At 39.5% G+C, this 24,452-nt stretch overlaps 1 protein-coding gene across 1 annotated transcript; it reads left to right on the forward strand.

The window, feature by feature from the left end:
* Window positions 1–4,030: 4,030 nt before the first annotated feature.
* rab1ba (zRAB1B, member RAS oncogene family a) lies at window positions 4,031–24,452 on the forward strand. Its single transcript, XM_023840353.2, has 6 exons — window positions 4,031–4,296; window positions 5,368–5,440; window positions 19,267–19,362; window positions 20,182–20,277; window positions 21,749–21,880; window positions 22,045–24,452. Exons 1-6 carry the CDS (start codon window positions 4,283–4,285, stop codon window positions 22,237–22,239), a joined length of 606 nt encoding a protein of 201 aa, XP_023696121.1. The 5' UTR covers window positions 4,031–4,282; the 3' UTR covers window positions 22,240–24,452.

Consider the following 24,452-nt stretch of genomic DNA (forward strand, 5'->3'; position numbering starts at 1 on the left):
AAGGGGATAGAAGTAATCCAGCAAACTATAGGCCAATCAGTTTAACTAGCATTACTGGAAAAATAATGGAAGCTATAATTCAAGTGAAAATGGTAGATTACCTAGATGCAAATAACATTATAGAGGATAGCCAACATGGATTTAGGAGAGGTAGATCCTGCTTAACGAATCTGCTTGAGTTCTTTGAGGAAGCTACAAGTGAAATTGATCACAAAAAGGCCTATGATGTGATTTACTTAGATTTCCAGAAAGCCTTTGATGTTGTCCCCCACAAACGGCTCTTGTTAAAGCTTAAAGCTGCAGGAATTTTAGGAACTGTGGCAGCTTGGATCAAAAACTGGCTAACTGATAGGAAGCAGCGAGTAGTTATTAGAGGCACTATGTCACAGTGGGCCTCCGTTTATAGTGGGGTACCGCAGGGTTCAATTTTAGGACCACTATTGTTCCTAATTTACATTAATGATATTGACACGAATACATACAGTAAACTGGTTAAATTTGCAGACGACACTAAGGTGGGCGGGGTAGCAGATACTAATCTAGCAGCAGAGAGGCTTCAACGGGATCTGGATTTAATTAGCGAATGGGCTGATACTTGGCAGATGAAATTTAACACAGATAAATGTAAGGTAATCCATGCAGGGAGCAGAAATATACAGTACAGATATTTTATGGGTTCCACTGAAATAAAGGTAGCTGATTACGAGAAAGATCTCGGTATGTATGTTGATGCTTCCATGTCCCACTCTCGCCAATGTGGGGAAGCAATAAAAAAGGCGAACAGAATGTTGGGTTATATCTCTAGATGTGTGGAGTTTAAGTCAAGGGAGGTGATGTTACACTTATATAATTCCTTGGTAAGACCCCACCTAGAATACTGTGTGCAGGTTTGGTCACCATACCTCAAGAAGGACATTGCTGCCTTAGAAAAGGTGCAATGAAGAGCTACGAGAATGATTCCTGGTCTTAGAGGAATGTCTTACGAGGAGAGGTTAGCGGAACTGAATCTGTTCAGCCTTGAGCAAAGGAGACTAAGGGGGGATATGATTCAGGTCTATAAGATTCTAACGGGTCTGGATGCTGTTCAGCCAAATGACTATTTCAATATTAGTCTAAATACTAGAACTCGTGGCCATAAGTGGAAATTAGTGGGAGAACATTTTAAAACAAATTTGAGGAAGCACTTCTTTACACAGCGTGTAGTCAGAGTATGGAATAGTCTTCCTGCTATTGTAGTGGAAGCTAAAACCATGGGTTCCTTTAAATCAGAGCTAGATACAGTAAGATTTTAACAACTCTGAGCTATTAGCTAAGTTCTCCCCAAACGAGCTTGATGGGCCGAATGGCCCCCTCTCGTTTGTAAATTTCTTATGTTCTTATGTTCTTAAATGGTAGAGTCAGAATTTGGCGTAAACAGAATGAGAACATGGATCCATCATGCCTTGTTACCACTGTGCAGGCTGGTGGTGGTGGTGTAATGATGTGGGGGATGTTTTCTTGGCACACTTTAGGCCCCTTAGTGCCAATTGGGCATCGTTTAAATGCCACTTTAAATGCATTGTTTCTGACCATGTCCATCCCTTTATGACCACTATGTACCCATCCTCTGATGGCTGCTTCCAGCAGGATAATGCACCATGTCACAAAGCTCGAATCATTTCAAATTGGTTTCTTGAACATGACAATGAGTTCACTGTACTAAAATGGCCCCCACAGTCACCAGATCTCAACCCAATAGAGCATCTTTGGGATGTGGTGGAACGGGAGCTTCGTGCCCTGGATGTGCATCCCACAAATCTCCATCAATTGCAAGATGCTATCCTATCAATATGGGCCAACATTTCTAAAGAATGCTTTCAGCACCTTGTTGAATCAATGCCATGTAAAATTAAGGCAGTTCTGAAGGCGAAAGGGGGTCAAACACCATATTAGTATGGTGTTCCTAATAATCCTTTAGGTGAGTGTACTGTATATATATATATATATATATATAGTCACGCCCACAAGGGCGGGGCAGAGTGCCACTGACCAATAGCACCTATAGCGCCACTATATTTGAACCGACTTTTCCTAATGCGCCTTACTAAGCAATCTTTCTGTCTCCTGTCTCCCTGGTTTGTCCTGCCTGCCCGTCTTGCCCGTCCTGCTCGTCCTGCTCCACCCCTTCCCATCGGATCCTCGTCTCGTCAGTCTTTCTAGGACTGAGCTCTCCGGTACTCGACCCATGCCTGCAATTCGACCTTGATTTTGGACTCCCTACCTGGTTTTGGTTGTACTCACGTTTGCTAATAAACCGGCTTCCCTCTACCGCCTCCTCTATCACCGCTGGTGGAAACAATGCCAATGTTACAGACACGCAAGAAGTGGCAGTCTGCTCAACAAAACATCAAGCCAGGAAGTGTTGTGTGCCTAAAGGACAACCCAGTACTATGAAATGAATGGCCTCTTGGACACATAACATAGACCTTCCCCAGCAAAGACGGACAGACAGCAGGTCGAGGTGAAGGTCATTAAGTCTGGAAGGAGTACACTCTTTCACAGGTCTGTTACAGAGATAGTACTTCTACTTTTCCCAGATGTTTATACTTAGTGTCATGGACTTGGAATTGTGTGATGTGTAATCACGTCAGGCGGGGTGACTTGTGTTATTATTTGAAATGCATGTTATTTGGTGTTTAAAATCAATTTGGTATTTTCCTTGTAACTTGCTGAGTCCCTTTAAGTGTTCGCCTACGTGGTTGCGTATTCATCACATGATCATACTTATGCATTAGAACTAGTAGTGGAATGAGCCTCACACAAACACTGTAAAATGCGCTCTTACTACAGCGTCTGCAAACATCTTGTGCCTTCAGTAGCATTGTGGGTATGTATATGTATTATTGTTATCTGCGAGCACCGATCCTTGTTTTGATGTTATTGTTGTGTTTTTAATGCTTATTAATGCTGAGATTAGAGTCTCTGTTATGTGAGAATGCAGGGTTTTCAGTGGGACCATTATATGGCTTAGTATTGTGAAGTAATACATGGTTAGTGCCAGGCCAAAATGAATACCTTTGATTCTGCATCCATTTGGTAACTTGTTGAAGTTATCTGATAGGCAGCAATGTGTGCTTTTATATTTTTATAAAAAATTTAATAACGTCTGAAAGAGATTGAAATAAAAAAAACATTGTTTAGTTTATGAAGAAATATTGAAATTTTGGCCTATAAAATGATTTTTGATCATTCTGACAAAGTACTACTTTACTCAATAACCCTTGCATGCCTGTGTAATCCAAGCATACATGAATGCACTATACATACACAAACAGTAACAAAGCCAGGTCAGGAGTAATTCCCACCTCTAGCAGGATGGCAGGCAAAGACACACACACACACACACACATCCTCCCTCCACACACACACACATGTTTGTATTCCCATCTTTGTGGGGACCGTCCATTAATTTCTATGGGCATAACCCATGACAACCGTAACCCCTACTCAGCTCTAACTTTAACTGCAAGCAACCAAACAAAATGGAAGACTTTTGGCATCTTTAGATTTTTGATTGCAGTCACAATTTAGTTTCAGAAAACTGAGTTTCCGAAAAGAAATGGTCCCCACAACATCAAAACAACCCCCCGTCCCACACACACACACACACACACACACACATGTTGGTCTTCCTATCTAAATGGGGACCGTCCATTCATTTCTATGCTAAAAACCTTAACCCCAATCATGACATCATTAACCTCTACTCATCCCTAACCTTAACCATAAGTAACCAACTTTTGGCATTTTTACTTTTTTGATTGCATTCACAGATTTGTATAAAACAGGTTGTCGAAATGGGGACCTCAAAACATGTCTCCAAAAGTAGGGAAATCTCAGGTTTTACTACTTTGGTATTTCTAAGTATTTGCCCCCTTTCTAACATATTGGGACACATTGGGTCTTGTGCATTATGGGGGCTTTAAATTACAGTCTGAGGGTTGTCACTCTATATTGTGTAGGATTTCTATGTCCGCCATAAGGCGACGTCCTTTATCGTCACTGCCGCACCTGCGCAGCCATCTTGTGTCTGGAACCAAACGGGAGCGGTGACCGGAAAAAAGAGATAATAAACCTTCGGGAAAAGAGCTAACTTTGAGTCGTGTATCAATCAATCAAACGCAAGCAAAGTATCACCCTTTCAGGGAATACTAAGAAGCGAAGTGCACAGCATTGTGTGCTTGCCGAGGAGCGCTGAGAGAACAGGAAGGAGGAGACGCGAAACCCGACCGTCAGGCAGACCATGAATCCTGAATAGTGAGTACAGCGGTAGGCACCCAGGGTCACTGGGTGGCTTTCATCGAGTTGGCGAAGGTTGCAACTACGGGAGAACGCTGCAGGGTACTCCCTGAGCCAAAACAAAAGCTATTTAGTCATGGTTTGAGTGGCGTATGCCATGCCTGAGGGTATCAGCAGAGCCGGACCGGCTGTCACACGCTGTCATGTCGTGCATCCTGCGTCCTGCATGTGTGAGGCGGCCTGTTTGTCCGGCCAGCCCCGTGGCTGTAAGTAGCCACATCGCTGAAAATGTTAGCTCATGCACCCGGATTGTTCCGTTGTGGTCATCTTAACAGTAACAGGTAGTTAATTCGACAAATCTGCTAATTTGTTGATTATTATTATACCCGTGAACGTCTATTAATTGAGAGACCAATAAGTAAATTATGCAGCGCATCGAATATCATTAACACTAAGATCAGTTAAAATGGATTTATTTGGATAACACAAATTGCATCGTTAGCTACTTATTAGAAAGGTATGGCATCTTGATTTCATTGTGGGGGAGGTGAGTGATACACACAGGGTTTTTGAAGGGTCATATGACATCACTGTAATGTCCACTGCTGGATGGGGGGCGGTTACACCATCACAGTACACAATTCAAAGATACATACCTGCGCTGTGCATCATTTTACTGTTTAGGGAACACTGTAGGAAATCTCTGTAAATCCAGTACCTTCTTGCCTAAACTGCTTCATATACAGTAAAAAAAAAATGCAAGAGTCACAAGTGTCACCTTCTTGTTTTATGTGAAGGTGGTGATCAACTATTTAGGTTATGTGGTAATTTTGTAATTTACTGATGAAATGCAACATATGCAACCTGGCATACCAGATCTAGTATAAGTTTACAGAGCACACATGGTAAAATGCCTGTTACACCACTGCTAAAAGATTACAGAATACAGCATAGTGATGTTCAGGCATGACATATATTATAGTTCAATCACCTTGACCTTTTATTTACTTAACTTTGCTTGCGCATTATTTATTCTCTTATATGGAAAAATGATACATCTTTCTTTCATGAATTTTCCTGTTCTTACAGTGACTACTTGTTCAAGTTGCTCTTGATTGGTGATTCTGGTGTGGGCAAATCCTGCCTCTTGTTGCGATTTGCTGTGAGTACTGCTAACAAGCATGACGTTTTTATCTCTCACCTAAAATGTTTTGCATGACTCTGTTCAGCATCTCAGATTCAGAGTAAGTCATACTAATTTTGATTCTAATGCTGAATTTAATCAGATACACTTCCTGGGTAAGGTCTAGGAATAGACCTGTGCACAGACATATATTTGTGAAACCATTGTAACTGGAAAAACCATTCATAGTATATATCTGCATCAATTGGACGGCTGAATCCACAGTTGTCACTTAGGTGTACGAAGGAACTGTGCTATGATTATATCATTTTTCATTTGGTACTTCATTATACTTTTGTTTTCCTTTAGAATATTCTTCATGTGTGTGTATTTTTCTGAAACTCTAGAAACCCCAGCTTTCTCATCAGCTACAAAGAACTGATTTTTTACTCCACCTTTGTAACAGTAATTTGCCAAAATCCCATATAGCCAACCAAATGTAATGCTCCCAAATTATTAAATGACTAGTCAATGCAGAGGGGTCATTCTGGCTTAACTCAGCAAATATTTAGTATCATCCACGCTAGACCATCTTATAATTGAACCATTTTGTGGCAATTTGTTTGCATCTTTGCCAGTATGAAAAATCCAACATTTCTCTATCTTACCTCATATAGTTACACTGGCTTGAAGTACAGTGAGATTTTTCCTTCATTCGCTAAAGGGTTTTTATTGAGTCTAAGGGTTTTATTGACAATTTGAAGCTCAATAATCCCTTAACAGAAAATACCATTCTGTTTTTTTTCTGTTGTAAAGGGAACCTAGAACTTTCAAATGACACAATGAAAGTGACAATATTTTATTACCCTTTGAGATTATAGGCCTCTTGACAGATTAGAGATAGAATTTTTAATCTTCAGTTGGGTACATGCTACAAGCTTTATAAATATATATTTGGAATTTGTGAGATGCCTAGGGGTTTTCAGGTGCCATTGCAAAAATATGAGCATCTGAAAATGGCCGACCAATCATTTTTGTGAACGAAGGAAAAGTCTAATTGAATTTCAAGCCAGTGTAACTTTTAAAGTATATGAGTCAGGGCAGAGAAACTTTGGATTTTTCATATTGGCCCAGGGGCAAACAAAATGCCACAAAATGGTTCTATTCTGAGGTGGTTGAGCATAGACCATTTGTTGAGTTGTGCCAGAATGACCCAGTGCTGTTGCATGTTGATTTATAATTATTAGCTAGGGCTGGGTGATAAAACAGTAATGATAATTATCACAATATATTTTTCTCAAATATCCATATAACAAATGTTTGATAAGTTTGATATGAAATGAAGTCACTTTCTCTGTGACTGCTTGACAGAACCAGCAATGGAGCACAAGCACAGACAGCCATAACAATCAAACAGGGATTTATTGAACAAATAATAAAAATAATACATTTATTTAGCACCTTTCACAAACCCAAGGTCACTTTACAAGAGAGAGTACAATAAGGCAGATAGGGAGCTGAAAGACAACAGTCAAAATAACAGTGCAATTCACTGGGAGAGCGGGTAAATAAATAACCTTTCCTGCCGGCAGTCACAGTGTTTTGAGAATGGACAGCCTCTGCACAACAAATGCACAGTAAGGTTTATTGAGAGCAGCTCACATACTACTGTTCTGGTAATACCCGTGAGTCGTGGGAGAGAAAGTTTCCCTCAGAGCAAACTTTATCGGTGTCAGCAGCCACAACATCTATTTAAAAAGGAGATACTGTGGATAAAGCAAATAAAAATACGTCAGTGCTGTGGCGGTACTTCGCCATGTTAAAGAAGCCCAGGACACACAACAGATTGGTGCTGTGTATTGTTATCTCTGCTGATACCTTGTGCCAAATAAATCTGGAAATACTTCTAATTAACTTCATCACTCAAAGCAATGCCTTCCAGGAGAACATACAGAATACAAGAGGTTACAGTCACAGACACCAGCAATCACTGTGGCAACTTTCAGTTGCGTCCCATATTCATTCATTTTATTTATTGGCACGAGACAGGTGGCAGCTCTACTAGTAATGTCAAACCGCCACATTGAGCAGCGAGGTGGTCAGAGAAAAAACCTCAGCAATAAATATTACTATTGGCATATTACTAGTGTTACCCCCTGTGACAACATTTATATTGTTATATGATTCATTTATTGAAATTAGATTTCACTTTGCACTTCCATGTTTAAGGGGAATCCTAAGGGAATTTTAAGCATAAATATAGTCTCAAATATTGAATTATTGAAAATAATTCTGAAATTTTTCATTATAATTATCAGAATCAGCTGATATGGAAAAAATCATTGTGATATGTGTGCCATATTGCCCAGCCCTAATATTAGTAGCAATGAATTTGTATTAATAGATTCGGTTTCATATGTTACAGGGAGAGGTAGATAGTTCAGGTCCAGAAAGTAAAAATCCAGACCAAGATTTTGTTTCAACCAGCTAGTTGAGTACTCTGTGACTGTGACTCATTATCCTCAACTGGTTGGTTGAAACCTTGGTCTGGATTTTTACTTTCTGGACCTGAACCATCTCCCTCTGGCTACAGGTATGAGCTAATGGTTGGTCATTTATGTTTTGATAGGAATGCCAAATGAATGGCACCCAAACAATGTCTGTTTGCCTGTACTAATTTATACTTGCAACGTGTGGGTCATTCCATTTTAATTCAAATTTCCATTTTTGATTTGGATGAAATTAGGCATGTGTGTTACTCATACTGGAAATTGGAAAGCTCTAATAGAATACTTTTTCATGGTGTGAAATTCCATTTAGATAAATAAGTCTCTTTTTTCAAGGTCAAAGTTCATCTTATGAACTGCAGTTTTTTTTTTTTTTTAACTACGTTTGGTTATTAAATAACAGTAAAAGGCTTGGAGTAACTAATTTTGTTTTTATAATGAAATACATACAGTACACTCACTGAGCACTTTATTAGGAGTACCCATACACCTGATTATTCATGCAATTAACTAATCAGTCTGGCTACAGTGCAGTGCATAAAATCATACAGATACTGGCCAGGAGCTTCAGATTCATGTTCACATCAAACACCACGATGGATAAAAAATGGGATCTCAGTGAGTTTGACCTTGGCATGATTTTTGGTGCCAGATGGGCTGGTTTGAGTATTCTGTGATGACTGATCTCCTGTTTTTTTCAAACACAACAGTCTGGAGAGTTTACTCATAATGGTGCGAAAAACAAAAAACTTCTAGTAAGTGGCAGTTTTGTAGACAGAAATGCTTTGTTCATGTGGGAGGTCAGAGGACAACAGCCAGGCTGTTTTGAGCTAACAGGTAGAAAAGCTATGGTAAATCGGATAATTTCTCTGCACAACTATGGTGAGCAGAAAAACATCTCAGAATGCAGAAGACCATGTCAGGTTCCACTCCTGTCAGGCAGAAACTGAAAGCTGAGGCTGCAGTGGGTACAGGTTCATCAAAACAGGACAGCTGGAGACTGGAAATTCATAGTCTGGTCTGATGAATCTTGAATATCTTCTGAGGCTATGGCTGGACACTACACCGAATGTTTACGGTATATCGAAATATAAAATGAGATATAGGCCCTATTCACACCTGGTATTAACATAAGTCCTGGGTGATTAGATCACAAGCAGACGGCGCTAAATACGCCCGTTCACACCTGGCATTAACGTGCGTCTCCGCATGCGTCTCAACTGATCTCACTTTCCTGCAACTTATTTAAATAAGCACGTAAATCTCTTCCGTATGCTTAGTCTGCCGAAAATTAAAATAAGGAGAAGAAGAATTCAACTTGTATAACTTTTAAATTGTATTTTCTAATGATTTTCATTAAACAATTATTATAAAATAATATATTATTTCACAATATTTAACTATATTTCACAATAAAGTTCAACTTTTCACATTGTAGACATGGATTTTTATACTGCGTCAACAAAGTACAAATGTATCTGTTAAAAAGGTATTTCAGAACTAAGATATACCTAGGGCAGACTAATTCTTTTGTATTCAATAGCAAAGGGTTCAGCCTGTTAATGCATTAACGTTGGTTGCCATAAAATAATATTTCGGCTTTTAATCATAACCAATGAAGCTCAAAATCGGAGAAAATTTCAACGAAGAAGTTCATTGTTTCACTGGAGTGGGACTGAATTTCGGAGTTCAAGCCCCTGGACAGTCCAGTATAAAACTGTATAAACTATTAACATATCCATTATCTAGGGTATTGAATGCATATTGTTACCTGCATGTTTTAATTTTACGTTCATGTAATTTTTACTTGTAAAGCATGGACCAGGTGTGACATAAAGAAGCCTCATCCAAGTGCGTATTAAATATGATCTGTGCAAATTCTAAAACATCCTTAATAAATTAATCTGACGATTCGAGTAATCATTTATAAATAATATATAATATAATATAATACAATATGAACATTGCAATTCCCAGCAAACAATTTTCGGCTTGGCGAACATTCCACCACTGAGCGGTGCGGGAACGTTCCCAAGAGCACTTAAGCGAATGTTCCACTAATGAAATTCAGGAAAGTTTTCTTAACGTTCCCGGAAGGTTCGTTTTTGAGAAAGTGTACTGTTCGCGGAACGTTCTCCAAACGTTTCTCTGACATTCTTTAAAGTTTGTGGTAAATATACAAAATGTATATTAGAATATGGCATTGCCTAGTTTTTTCTTCTTATTATTTATGTCTTACCGGGTTTCCTCACAGCAGAGCAATTACTGGATATGCAGTGTTTCTTCATGGTCTGCCCTGCTCTGCTGCCAGTACAGCAACCACATATTGTTCAAAGTACGGTCTGTGTAACGTTTATCAGTTCAATTTTCTAAGCAGATTGGAGTTCAAATATCCACAGTTGGCATTATGAAATTACTGCTCCTGGACTCGAATAATTCAATATTATAGTGATTCTGTCCCCAATTCTCGACAAGGATTAGTAAAACACCAAACCAGCCTACCAAAAAACCAAAATAATTCCAAATATGTACAAATTTAAAACAACTTGTAACGAATGATCAGAACTACATAACTAAATATCAGAAACAGAAATTAAACATTTCACTTAGCTTGTTCAAATGTGTTTTTATTATACAACATATGTATTATACATTTGTATATTTATAATGATAGATACCAAAATACATTTAAAATAAGTGAATAAAATAACACTGTAAAGAAATGGTTGGTGCCGATGGGTCACTGCAGCCAAAATGAACATTTCAATTACCCTGGCCCTAACAAATGAAATCTCACTCTAAACATTTGATGAAACTTGAGAGCCCTGCGTGTCATGATATTTTTTCCAGTATTATAACATTAACATGATAATACATTTTCAATGGACATGTATGACTAAAGTGCAGAAAACATCATGTTGAAGCTCATTGCTCCTAGTTAATTAGAGTTTCGGGGCATTACATATAATTCTCTCAGAAATCCTGTCAGGTCTGCATAGCTAGCTTATGTTGAAAGTTAAATATGTGAATCAAATAGTAAAAAAATCTTAGAAATCCTGTCAGTATTGATAGACACACCACAGTACACAGTGCACAACAAAATGTGTCTTCTGCATTTAACCCATATGCCCTAAAGGTTATTTTATGGTTCTATAAAAAATAACCTCAAGGGAACATTCACAGAACGTTTGTAAAAGGATACAAAAACCTAACCTTAGTAGAACCTTCAGGAAATGTTCCCTAAAGGTTCTCCCAAGGTTCAACAGAATGTCTAGGAAGGTTCGTAAAAGGCCACATTCGGCGGACCTGCCGAAGAGGCACCCACACACAGGGTGAACATGCAAACTCCTCCCACACAAACAGCGGTGTGTGACTACAGCGCTACCCAGTTCGCCACTGTACCTCTAGGCTTCTACGATGTGCGATGTTAATATCAACATGGTATTTCATGCACATGCAATAATAATAATCGGTTAATGACAGTTCCTTTTCATCTAGTATAGGTTTAAAAATCAGTTTATCGCCGCTGCTTTTGTAACGAAATATTTGTATTTTATTGTGACAATTACAAGTGATTTTGTTGAGAGAGCTTTGTGTCTATTGCCACAACTGTCTACACCACCAAGTTATGTGACAGACTGTTGGTAGATAATACGGTAAGTTAAAGGCAGATAAGTTCTTCATTTGGTTATATAGTAAATTTTTTACTTCTAAATATCACAATGTGATACTTCTCTGGTCTCATTCAGCCCCTTTCAAAACACGCAATACATTAACAAAAAATAATGTTAATTGGTTATTATGTGCCGTATTATGCAAAATGACATGGCTAAGTGACGGGGAAACCTTTGTTTTAGCAGTGATTATTTTGATATATAGGAATCAAGAATCACAATAAGCAAAATAAATTAAGACAAAGTGGCTAGTCTACTTCCTGAGGCTAAATGGGACATATCTGTGGTTAATCTCGCATTATTGGTTGAGTCCGTCAAATCTGAATGTCTTCTTTTAAGATGTATATATATTTGCTTTGCAGTTGTGCAGTGGTGCAGGGCTTGTCCTTTGAAAAATGCAGGCGCACACAAATTTGTGCACCTAAAAAGTGCTAGGTGCACAATTTTTTTTGTGCACCCTATAAGTGCTAGGTGCACAATTTTACCTTTTTTGTTAGCCTAAAATGTGCTTGGACTTTGGTGCAATGGGTCAAAATGTACTTGTATTTGTACATATTTCTGTTTTTTGTAGTCCTAGTGTTAGTTGAGAATTTTGTCCTAGTTTTAATGCTTTAACGTATTTTGTAGAAACCCATTTAAAGTGAATCACTTTTTATTGGTGAATAAAATTTGCAATTCAGAATTCAGTCTTTTTTGCATCAATACTTTGGAGATTGTCCTCAATTTGCACAACACTTGCTGCAGAAGGCTCAGAGGGGAAGAGCACCATAATATTAAGATTATATGGGCCAAAACTTAGAGATGGCATCCAATAATTTGTATGAGCCAAATTCTGTTTCTCCACTGAAATTGCATTTGTTAGCCAGTGTCTTCTCTGAAAACTTCATTCTTGGATGAAGAACACATCAGCAGTCGATCCCAGCAGCAGCCAATCCTTAACATGTATACAGCTAATACTAACTAGTTATGAAGATGCCATCTCTTAAGTGAGTAGTTTTGAGTAGGTTGCCTTCCAGGATGGAATCTGCAACTAGACCACAGGGTGAGTAATGACAGTAGCCAAGGATATTGCTGTTGGACTAGGACTAGGAGTGGGAATAGCTTAATATTAAGAGTTGGACAATAGGGTTGGGTCGATAGACGATGCCATCGTCCATCGCCGATGGCCGATAGACATAACGATGCTGAGCCGACATCGCGATCCTCCGCCCCACCCCTGCCGCAGCAGTAACCAGCTCACGAAAAACACACACTTAATCACACTATATAGCCAAATTAAATGCATGCTTTCAATTTCCGCATCTTTACTTATTTTATTATTATTATTATGAGGAAATAATAACAAGGAAGTTGTTAGCGATCACAATACAAATTACAGTGAACTCCAAACGAATTACACGAACTAGTTTGTTTACATTAATAAATGAGGCATACAGAAACAGCAGAAAAAAAATCAAAATAATTTTAATTAAATTAGATTAAATAAACTACACCAAATATGCCTTTTTCATGGTTTTACCATAACGAACAGAACGTCTGCGCATCTTTTGCGCGGATAACTTGACCGCAAATCCTACACACCACTGCAGACGTATCTCGTGGCTGTCCTGTTTCATTAGGTCTAAAGCCAAGTATTGCCAGAAAGGTGAATTTGCACCTTTTTTACCAACCAAGTTTGTCGACGCCATTATAACGACACAGATCACTGTGCCTATTCATGCCAGAGTCCCGCGGAAAAAGTGACTGACAGGTGGTAATTTGTGTGTAACTTATCTTTATTTATTTATGGTTTGGTTATGGGTAAAACAAAGACCATGCGGGTCAGGTAGTGGAAACGGTAGGCTACAATTAATTAATTCGTTATGAATTAATTATTTAACAACAACCATCCCTCCCCTCCCCAAAAACATTCTGACACAGATGACCCTTGCTATCCATGCTTTTTTTCGACGCCATTGTTGTCATGAATAATTCCGTGGAGCGTCGAGTGGTCACGTGACAAATTATGAGGCGTGTACAATTTAATTCTTTGTTATTGATAGGCGCGCATTTCTTTGCGCAGCTCTTCAGCATTTTAGGCGCGTGATGGCGTGCACGCGCAATTGCGCACCTTAAAGCAGTGGTTCCCAACCCAGTCCTCAGGGACCCCAGACAGTCCACATTTTTGCTCCCTCCCAGCTCCCAACACCTGTACCAGGTGTACCAGCCCCTTGTCCTTGATTGGCTGGGAGCTGGGAGGGAGGAAAAATGTGGACTGTCTGGGGTCCCTGAGGACTGGGTTGGGAACCACTGCCTTAAAGGACAAGCCCTGGTGGTGATATTCAAGTTCTACTTTGTAATACAGTGGTACCTCGACCCACGAACAGTCCTGTGGCCTGTACTACGAAACGGAGTCACTGGCTTATCGGGGTAACTTGTCGGATTTAAGGTACCACGGTTTACATGGAGTTCATATTCGTTCACTTACATTTTGAGCAGACTACCTTAAATCCGACAAGTTACCCCAATAAGCCAGTAACCCTGCTTCGTAGTACAGACCCCCGTTCACGAACAAATCGGGTTACGCACCAGATGTTTGAAAAACTTTTGTACCGGTTCTCGAACACACAAATATCCCCCAAAAGCACCCCGAAGGACCACCCGAAACACGAAGTGTATATTATGCCCAAGAATGGTTGAATGTATAAAAAAAATTGTTGTAGATGTATGTCTTTACTATCTCTTCAGAAGTCAAATATCTGAAAAAAGAAAGAAATAGAGAGAGACAGAATGTTCCGTTATACCGGTACCTTTTCAGTGATTGATAAACATGTTTGTGATGGTTTTTCACAGTCACATATCTACACATAAAATTACAGTACTTCATTAATAACGTAAATTATTAAGTAACTCCTATTTGTGTTATATTCTCCTTTCACACATAGTGGCAACTACATATTGTTTGTTTACAGTACAAACAATAGAATAGAATGCATTTTATTGTCACTATACACATGTACAATGACATTAAAAGCAGCTCCTCTAGTGCAAACATGTATGTAGAATAGGCCTGTCGCGATAGTCGATAAATCGATTAATCGCACGATAAAAAAAATGACCTCGATAATTTTTCCGGCCGCGATAATTTCATTTGCATACTTGTTTGTTATCCGGGACTGAATGACAACTCTCGTTTCCTTAGCGTAGGACAGCGGTTCCCAAACTAGGGTACGCGTACCCCCTGGGGTAAGCAAGAGGCTGTAGGGGGTACGCGAGCGGGGGGAATCACGAATTCGAACAACGAGACAGTCAGTAATTCTCACAACAGCGGAGTCGGTGTCCTCCAAAAAAGCCGTAAAACACAAAATACAGTCGTGTTTATGTCATATGTTTTTGTGCTTATTAAATTTAAGTGTTCCCAAAGATTAATCCCACAACAGTAATAAAATAAATGTCTTTAACATAAATACTAAAGAATAGATCGCTTTAATCGCTATTACAGTTGGGTATGGGCACGCGGTCTTATTTAGAAAACATATACAAAAAGAGACGCATATAATGTTTAATCATTCGTTAATTAGTATTTGTCCGGTCCAGGAGGTTAATTTTGGGGATCGTTAAAGTGATAGATCACCTATCTTGATTAAGCCTGATTCGGTTCGTTATATATATTATGTAAGGAATAATTGACTCCGGACCGTTGAATTATTAAAAAAATAATGCACACCCGAGGTGGTTATTCCGCTTATTCCGTTACACCTCGGGTGTGCATTATTTTTCTAATAATTCAACGGTCCGGAGTCAATTATTCCGCTTATACTACGGTTGCCACACCTCAAGACATCGATCAGATGATATATTTCAAGGGATTCGTCCGGTTTTTCTACTTAAATCGCTATTGTGAGTAGGATTATTTCTTCCGCATCTCATCCAACGACTCTTTTGCTAGTTCCAAAACGTCATTTTAAAGCTGGCAATGGAGGCTTGAGCCGTTGATAGCAGACTAATGCAGTTAATAATGAAGTTATTAGAAAGAGAGCGAGAGAGAGCTTGTATGAATTAGGCTACCTCTGTGTGTCCCTCAACAGTGTTCTGAAGCACCGTCTCTAAGCTGTAAGTCTGCTTTAAGATGCAGCGCTGTTATTACCTCGCTAGTGAGAAATGTCATGTGTAGCCTTTAAGTTGCTACACTAGGCTAACTGTCTAGCTGTTCTTCGCTGATCGTTTTATGTCTTTTGTCGTTGCCGGCTGCCTTTGATGTCCGCTTCCGTTTATGTTGTTTTTCATCTGGACTGTCTAATACTGCTGCAGCCCAGTTGTTGAAAGTTTCATATTCACCGTAAATATTAAAATTTACTTTCGGAAAATCGTCTGTCATGTTGTTGTTTTTGTTAGTCCTGTGTGCTGTATAGGTACTGTATGCTAATTTCCGTTATTACAGTTAACTATGCGAAGTGATATGGAACTGTAATGCGGTCAAGAGAGCTGCCTGGAACTACGTTCGCCGTGCGTTTCCCTGAAAATAATTGCACACCTCAGAAGGTTCGTCAGCCAATCAGATTCAAGCATTCAACGGTCCCGTAGTATAATAAAAAGTAAATATTAAGTAAGAATGAGAATGAACAACCATGGGAATTATTTTTACAGTGAAAACAATTGATATTAATTATATTGTATGTTCTTGAGTAATCGATAAAATCAGTATATGCAAGACATCAATCTGTAATAGTGGAAAATATGTCCAGTTGATATGTCCAGTATGATCTAGGTCTGTGTGGTCAGACACTGTGCAATAAACAGAATTTTTAGGAACATGGCAAATGTTCACATTGCAGCATGGAAGTAGGTTCACTGTCACAACGCTGACCGGGGAAGCAGAGGCGAGGAGACATATAGGATCCATCGGGGAAATGCGGGGTTTAATGAGCAAAAGGAACACACACTAGCGGTAAAGCAGAATTACAATACAATGACAGGACTGGAGAAACAAACGGAAACACGGACTAAATACAATGGACTAATGACAAGTTTGACAACAATCAGGAACAGCTGGTAAACACAGGGAATCCACACTGGGTTAACGAGGGGGCGTGGCACACGGAAAGAGCGGATGATCGGGACATGACACTCACTGGAGAGCTTTGTCACAGATAAATTAACTGTCTCTAACAGCGTCTAACCGCACATTAAATAAAGTCCTGCGTATTTTTCTATTCTGAAATTCTGCCATGGCATGCACCAGTATGATGCTGGTGCAACTTTCCCAGGACCCTAGTCAAAAATATCTGCCACTCTGGTCGCGGAAAACAAGCGCTAACGGAAATATATGAAAAACATGGGAGTGGTAGAAGATTTTTTGAAATTTGACAGGAATGGAACGGTACGGGAATGACATCCCACGGGACTAAACGGGATGGGAATGGGTTTTGAAAATTTGGTTGAGCCTATTCTTTAATATTTTTTGAAGTGCAATTTTGTTTACATCCATTTTATTTATTGTTTTTGGTATTTATTCAAGTGCATTTTTTGTTAACAGAGACTGAGAGTCCATTGCTTTTATTGTTTTTGGTTGTTTTGTTCATTGTTATTGTGGATATTTAAAATGTTTTCCATTTTCAGTGTTAAATAGTCTAAAAATAAACGTTTCTGAATTTTGAAAGGCGTATGTGCATTATTATGCCATTATCATTATTCTAGATGAAAATGGTCTCAGATGGACAATATTATCGTTTATCGCGATAATTTCGTGGACAATTTATCGTCCAGCAAAATTTGTTATCGTGACAGGCCTAATGTAGAACACACAACAAACAATAAACAAATAGTGCAAAAAGTTCTGCATCGCTATATACATATGGAAGAATAACTAAATAGGGTTTTTTAAATATATATATATATACAGTGTGATATGCAGTGTGGGTTATTGCACATTACGTATTACACAGTAATTATTATCATGTGCATTGAGTAGTGTGTGTTGGACACAGAGCAATGATATTGTACAGTATACAGATATTGCACAGTAATTATCAATACCATTTAGATATTGGATATTGCACAGTTGATAGAAGGAAGTCTATGAGTTGGGGGGTTAGACTGTGTAGTCTACTGTCCAGTCAGTGCATGTGTAATTTTAGAGTGGAAGAAGAAGTTCATCGCCATACAAAGCGTGGCATCACGAAATGTTCATAAAAATTTTAGGCATATGAAGATAATGTACAGTATAATAAAAAAAATCACATTTTCAAAATTACTGTATTCAGTCTTCTAATGTTAATTGTTTAGTTTTTTTTTTTTTGTGGTTCTCTTTTCCGTGTTTTGGCATCTTTCGAGCAACCAGCCCGCCAACAAGTGTATGCTCAATTGTGTATTGGTCTGCCTTCTGTAAACATATTATTTGAGCGAATTATTTGTATTTACATCATTTCAAATGGGAAAAATTGGTTCGGGTCGCGAACTGAGTCCTTGAATGAATTACCGTAAGTTTGTGAGCCGAGGTAGCACTGTACAACTGAAATCATTTACTTTTAATGTGAAGTGCCTTCACACTAATGTTGTTTTCACTCTGTTTGCACTCTCGTCCTGCATGCTTTGTCTATCTTCTGCCATATTGCCATGTAATTGAAAAGGAAAATTTTATTCGATGCTTTTTAGTTACCGAGTAATCGAGTTTAATCGAGCAATTGTGACAGCTCTACAATCGATCGTTGCTTGTATGTCACAATTTGCCGATCTTTTACTGGCTACGTCTAGGATGATACTACACCATGTCTCAAACTGCTTTCATGAACATGACAATGAATTCAGTGTTCTTCAGTGGCCTTCCTAGTCACTGGATGTGAATCCAATAAACACCTTAGGGATGTGGTGGAAAAGGGGATGTGCAAATGAAAGTGCTGCTGACAAATCTGCAGAGAATGCATAACGCAATCATGTCAGCATGGATCAAAATCTCAAAGGAATGTTCCCAATATTTAATAGAATCCATGCCACGTAAAATTGAGGCTGTTTTGAGAACAAAGGGAGGTCCTGCCCAGTTTTAGTAATGTATTCAGTGCTCAGTCAGTGTATGTATGTTTACTACTTGTATATAAGACATTGGCCTGTTACTTGGTTCCCTTCATTGGATAAGCACCCCAAAATAATACAAGTTTATAAAGAAATGCAATTATTATTATTGTTGTTATTATATTTTATGTTGTTTTGGGGGGGGGGGGGTTCTTGTCACTTAATTGGGAAGAAAGTATTCTTTACCTGCTTTCAAACAAACAAAAAAAATTTTAAAGGATCAAAAAAAAGATAACTGAAACAACACGTGGAAATTTAAAAAATGAGGGAAAAAAACCCTTTCTGAACTGCAAAATATATGTAATTCACATGTCAAATTGAATCATAATCCAAGATGGTGATGCAGTGGCCATTTCCTGAATTAAATTGGAATGATTCTTGTAATTTATAACTGAACAAGTACAGTGGTGTGTGATTTCCATGTTTTTGTTGGCCACAGCTAAACAATTTGAAATAGGCACCTAAAGCAAAGAAACCCCAGTACAGCTGTATTTTGATGCCAGTTAAAATTATCATAGAATCCATAAAGTAGTGACAGTTTCACTTTGGATTGACTAGACTATATTGTTGTACTATGGTCCATGGTGCATATTGATTTTCCCCATGGTTGTGTGCTTGTGTGTCTGTCTGTTTTTAGGATGATACTTACACAGAGAGTTACATCAGCACTATTGGAGTGGACTTCAAGATCCGCACCATTGAGCTGGATGGCAAGACTATAAAGCTGCAGATTGTAAGTGAAATGGATGAGAGACAGCCACAGTACTGTGCGAAAACATATATTAGCCTGCATTGGGCATGCATGCATCTCCACGGCGACCAGTGAATTACTTTCTTTTTGTGCAAATATGTAGCAGTCAACACAAACACACTGTTTAACTGCCATATCCGCCATGTTCGAATACTGTTTACTTTTGTGTAGGGTGACCAGTCAGACAAGGAGAGGGTGTAACTAGTGGGATCAAATCAGGGAAGGGCCATGTGATGAGCAGGGACAAGTTAGCACGCCTTTAGAGTCTGTGTTTTCTTAAGTCTCACTTATCACTCCTCCACACTGCAACTCCGAAATGGAGTGTTCAGAAGTATACATGAGAGTGTTTAAAAAAAAAAAAAAAAGTCTATTTTGGGGGCTGAAAACTCTCGGGTAGTGTGGATGAAAGATGGAAAAGGAGACTAATTTCTGTGTTCTTTTAAATGAAAATGTAGCAGTGTGAACATTTAGATTATTATCCCCAATGTTAATGCTTAACTATAGTATTAAATTGCTAACTTAAGGTTTCATACAAACTGTTGTGTCAAAAACTTGTGCAATATCATTAACCAGCAGAATTACATTCAAGGTGTTTTGCACAAGAATATAACAAACATAAACAAGACAATAACAAACAAGAATATATCATTTATGACCTGCAAATTGTTATTGCAGTACACTGAAATCCAACAGCAAAGTGTGGACACAGTGTTACCATCTGCATGCCACTGAGTGCTTTTGTCCTGCATGGGCACTGCATTGGCAGGAGCTGCTGACTGATGGCTCGTCTCTCTTCCATAGTGGGACACCGCAGGCCAGGAGAGGTTTCGCACCATCACCTCAAGTTACTACCGAGGAGCTCACGGCATCATTGTGGTTTATGATGTCACAGACCAGGTCAGGGGCTGCATTCTGTACATTAGACATGCATAACCAGAACATCTACCAAACAATATGCAGGGTTTTTCCAAGGGTGAAAATTTCCATATCAATGGCTGGTGGCTCATTGACTTGATAGCTCTCTCTTCATCTCTGGTAGCATCATCTGGTAGCAAACCGAGGCCTTGTTGGCATCTAGTAAACCTGGAGGCACATCTGGCTGCAGATGTGGCCAGTAAAATTTTTGTGATTGATTTCTTCACTCCAGGTCACAATGGTTACAGTAGCTTAATGGTGAATATGTTTTTCCAGCTGCTCCTTAGGTTGAAATGTGGAGGCACTGGACAGTTTATATTTTTTTCAAGGCAGACCTTCAACTTCATGAATTTGGGAATAAACTGGTGACTTTCCCACACTGAATACATAGCCAGAAGTATGATGAAGCCAGCTGATTTAGATGAAGCTGGAAAACATTGCTGGGAGTTTAAAACTGACCTGTGAAAAAGGAACTCTAAGACATTGAACAGTGACAGTGTTTTCTTAGTTCTCAATTTGCCCTGCTGTGTGTGTTGCTCCCCATATATTTTGAAGGATTCACTGGGATGGAAGTCAGCTTTGCCATGCAACACATACGTACCTTATTCCCAACCCATGCACTATATGCTGCAAATTTATCATTTGTAGTTGTCATAATTTGACGCTGCTTGTCAAAGGGCATCTTAATGTTTTAGGGCTTTCCAGCTATAAAAAGGAGATCTAAAGTTGTGTAAAAACTGCTTAGTTACAAGCTAAGTTACTTAGTGATATTTGCTTGAAAATAATTGGCAAAATACAATTGTTTTAAAAATACCTGATGTTGTTTTGCGCGTATCAGGTTTGAGGGCATTTATTTATTTTAACTGCTCATTATGACCACTGCCTGGGTCCTTTCTTTAGACTGTTTCCTTAAAGATTTTAGGCTGGTAACCCCAAGTGAATGCTGGAAGAGAGAACAGAACGCATTTAATATTTGATCATAAAGGAGAGAACAATGATAATGCAGGAATGGATAACCCTTGTGATCTTAAGCAGTTGGATATTCACAGGGGAGATGCAAAGTGGTTGACACCACAACAGTGACTCGGCTCTCAAACAGCGGTGTGGTCAGGTTCCAGTCTCCACTCAGCATGATTAACTTTAGAGTAAATATTGCAGTTGATTTGTATTTTGACTTGAGTATGTTCAGTGTGTTCCAGTTCCAGATTGGTGTAACAGGTAGACTGTAGCATAAAACGAAAGCTCTGCTGCATTTCATGTTGATAATTTTTGGTACATCAAAGTAGACATTGTGTGTGTGAAGTAATGAAGGAAGAACAAATTTCTGATGTTTTTGTAAGAGTGATAACTAAATAATATAATTTGTGTAGATATTATAATTTGTGTAGTGTACACCTTGGCAAAAATGCTGCCCAGACACAAGCTATATTTAGGATTTTCTTTGTATCTGCAGGAGTCCTACAACAATGTTAAGCAGTGGCTACAGGAGATAGATCGCTATGCTAGTGAAAATGTCAATAAGCTCCTTGTAGGCAACAAATGTGACCTCACAACCAAGAAAGTGGTGGACTACACAACAGCCAAGGTTAGTCTCAGGGATGAACATGGTCTACATGCCAACAGATTTATTAATTAATTTCCTCAAAGTTGTTCCTCTATAGTGGATAAATATTCACCTTACAATATGTTGTGTTTTTGAGGAGTTGGTATTATTTTGACCTGAAATGACCGTTCACGGTCTCTTGGCAGGAGTTTGCGGACTCGCTGGCCATTCCCTTCTTGGAGACAAGCGCCAAGAATGCTACCAACGTGGAGCAAGCTTTCATGACCATGGCGGCTGAGATTAAAAAGCGCATGGGACCTGGTGCCACTTCCGGCGGAGACAAACCCAATCTTAAGATCGAGAGCACCCCCGTGAGGCCGTCTGGGGGAGGCTGCTGCTAGGGGCCCTCTCCTTTCACTGGTCCTAACTCCGTCGCTTCCATTCACCCTTCAGGGTGCCATGAAGAAAGGCAGGGGCGGGGACTGAGTTAGGGGGTGGGACCACGAAAGAAAGGCAGGGAAGACAGTGACAGAGTGAGGGCACGCTCCTGACTGACATTTTATCTTGACCACAGGCCCTGAAGATCAGAGGATGGACTCGATGTTGGTGGACCATCTCTGGCCGTAACAAGTGTGCATGAAAGAGGATGTAAAAATAAGAGCCGTAAGGAGTGGAGTGGTTGTTAGTAAATTTAGTTTTTTTTCCCCCCAACTGAGACGCAGGTGGGGAGAGTTGGAGGTCTTACAGTAATTGTCTTTGCCAGTGTCAGAATCTCCTCTGGAATAAGTCATTCCAGCCCTGGCTCAGTGGTCTCGCCTCTTTCTTTGATGCACCAGTAAAACACAGCTGTTCATTTCCAGAGTGTGGGAGCTGCTCTCACAATGTCATGGTGTTTGATCTTTCCATGACTGGTCATCTGCAGCTTTTGGCTTTCGCTGTGAAGCTCTCACTGTTTTTCTGACAGACTGACAGACTGACAGACTGACAGACAGACAGACAGACAGACAGACAGGACTGATGCTAGCCTAGATGGCATGAATGGGAAGACACTGGGAAGATCCTGTACAGGTAGCTGTAAGCAAAGAAAACAGAATGGGGTTCTTATCATTTGTGTATCATGGCTTTTCTATTTAATTTTTTTTTAATCTCGATTGCTTGTGTAGACACATGATTACTGGTTTACTGTAGAATGGGGGTTTGGTTCTTTCTGCCTTTCCTGTTGTATTGTTTGGTACTTTGGGTGCCTGGTGAGACCTATGGTGCTTGCTGGTACCTCACAAGGAACGGTTCTCAGCCATCAGTCAGCGTAGTGCTCTGACGAGTGCTCACCTCATAACCACGGCATCCTCTGCTGCTCTTCTATTTACAAAGGGCACTGAAAGGGGCTACTTTGTCTGTCCGAGGCACCGCTTTGCCCCCCTCGGTTATCCAGGATCAGCAGAGAACATCAACATACAATGGAATATGTAAAAGCACCGCACGCTAGATAAACAGAGAAATGCAGAGCAGTCCTGGGCGCTCCATGTGGAGAGCTGTTAGTCAGACATCTGTAAGTCTCTCGAAACAAAAGGATGGAGACACGTGAACTGTCTTTGTTGGCTTTTGGGTGACATCTATCAGGCCCATTTGATCAGCCTGACAAATGAGAAAAGATCAACAAATGCCGAATGGTCAAAGCACTGGGATATCCCACTTTTTTTGGTTTACCCTGTGGCTTTGCAGGTGGAAAAAAAATGATATTCTGTTACAAGCCTGACTATGGAAAAATTATGCTTTTTCTTGGTCACCTTTCACGTAAGCGGTGTGAGAAATGTTGAAGATTGGAGAATCAGTTAGGCCTTTCCTTTGCCTCAACTGTGTGATCTGCCATGCTCTTTTGAAGAAGTGCGTAAATACAATGGCCAATGTGCTGGCCTGTGCAAAGGTCTCTTAATTGCTTTATACTCATTAGATAGATTTTCTGTGAAGGAGGAGCTGAAGTACTGAGCCACTATGGAGGCCAGCCACGTGCTTCTGATGGAGCAGGAAATGTGAAAGGAGACGGACTGCAGAGTCTGCAGACAGAACGACACAGCAAAGTGGGCTGTGTCAGCGCATAGTGACGTAGCATTCTGGCTGTTCTCCAGTCTTAATTTTCATACGCTATCTGCGACGTTTAGATAAACATACAAGAACAAACACCTGTGGAATGTTTGCATACCTGCCCCCTTTCTGACTACTGTTGATATTTCTTTCAATAGAAATCATTTTATTGTTTTCGGCGTTTGGATGTGTGGAGGATGGTAATGTTACAAGAAGGGGCAGAGAGGTGCTGGCTGAGGGGGGCTTGGGGCGGGGGGGTGATTAATATGATTATGAAATGGAACCTTACTTTGTAATCAGTATTCCTTTTCAGAAATAAAGCAAAAGGGGGATTTTTTTCATGTTGTTTGTAAGCGTCTCTGTTGCTCTACCTTGCCAAAATAAACACACATTTAATACTGGGCACCAACCTGGTAGTTTCTGGCATCTTCTCTGGCTGATTGTATGCGCTATTCTCACTGCTGAGTTTCAATATGATTGTTATCTGTACATATTATAAATATATGATATCTATAATAAAAAATAATCAAAA

Source organism: Paramormyrops kingsleyae, chromosome 10 (genome assembly GCF_048594095.1).
Source record: "Paramormyrops kingsleyae isolate MSU_618 chromosome 10, PKINGS_0.4, whole genome shotgun sequence".
NCBI classification, from domain to species: domain Eukaryota; kingdom Metazoa; phylum Chordata; class Actinopteri; order Osteoglossiformes; family Mormyridae; genus Paramormyrops; species Paramormyrops kingsleyae.

Bases quoted from the DNA above. Each gene is read 5' to 3' on its own strand.
- rab1ba (XM_023840353.2), top strand. The intron at 5,441-19,266 runs GTGAGTACTGCT...GTCTGTTTTTAG, and splicing joins GCCTCTTGTTGCGATTTGCT to GATGATACTTACACAGAGAG. The intron at 20,278-21,748 runs GTCAGGGGCTGC...TTGTATCTGCAG, and splicing joins TTTATGATGTCACAGACCAG to GAGTCCTACAACAATGTTAA.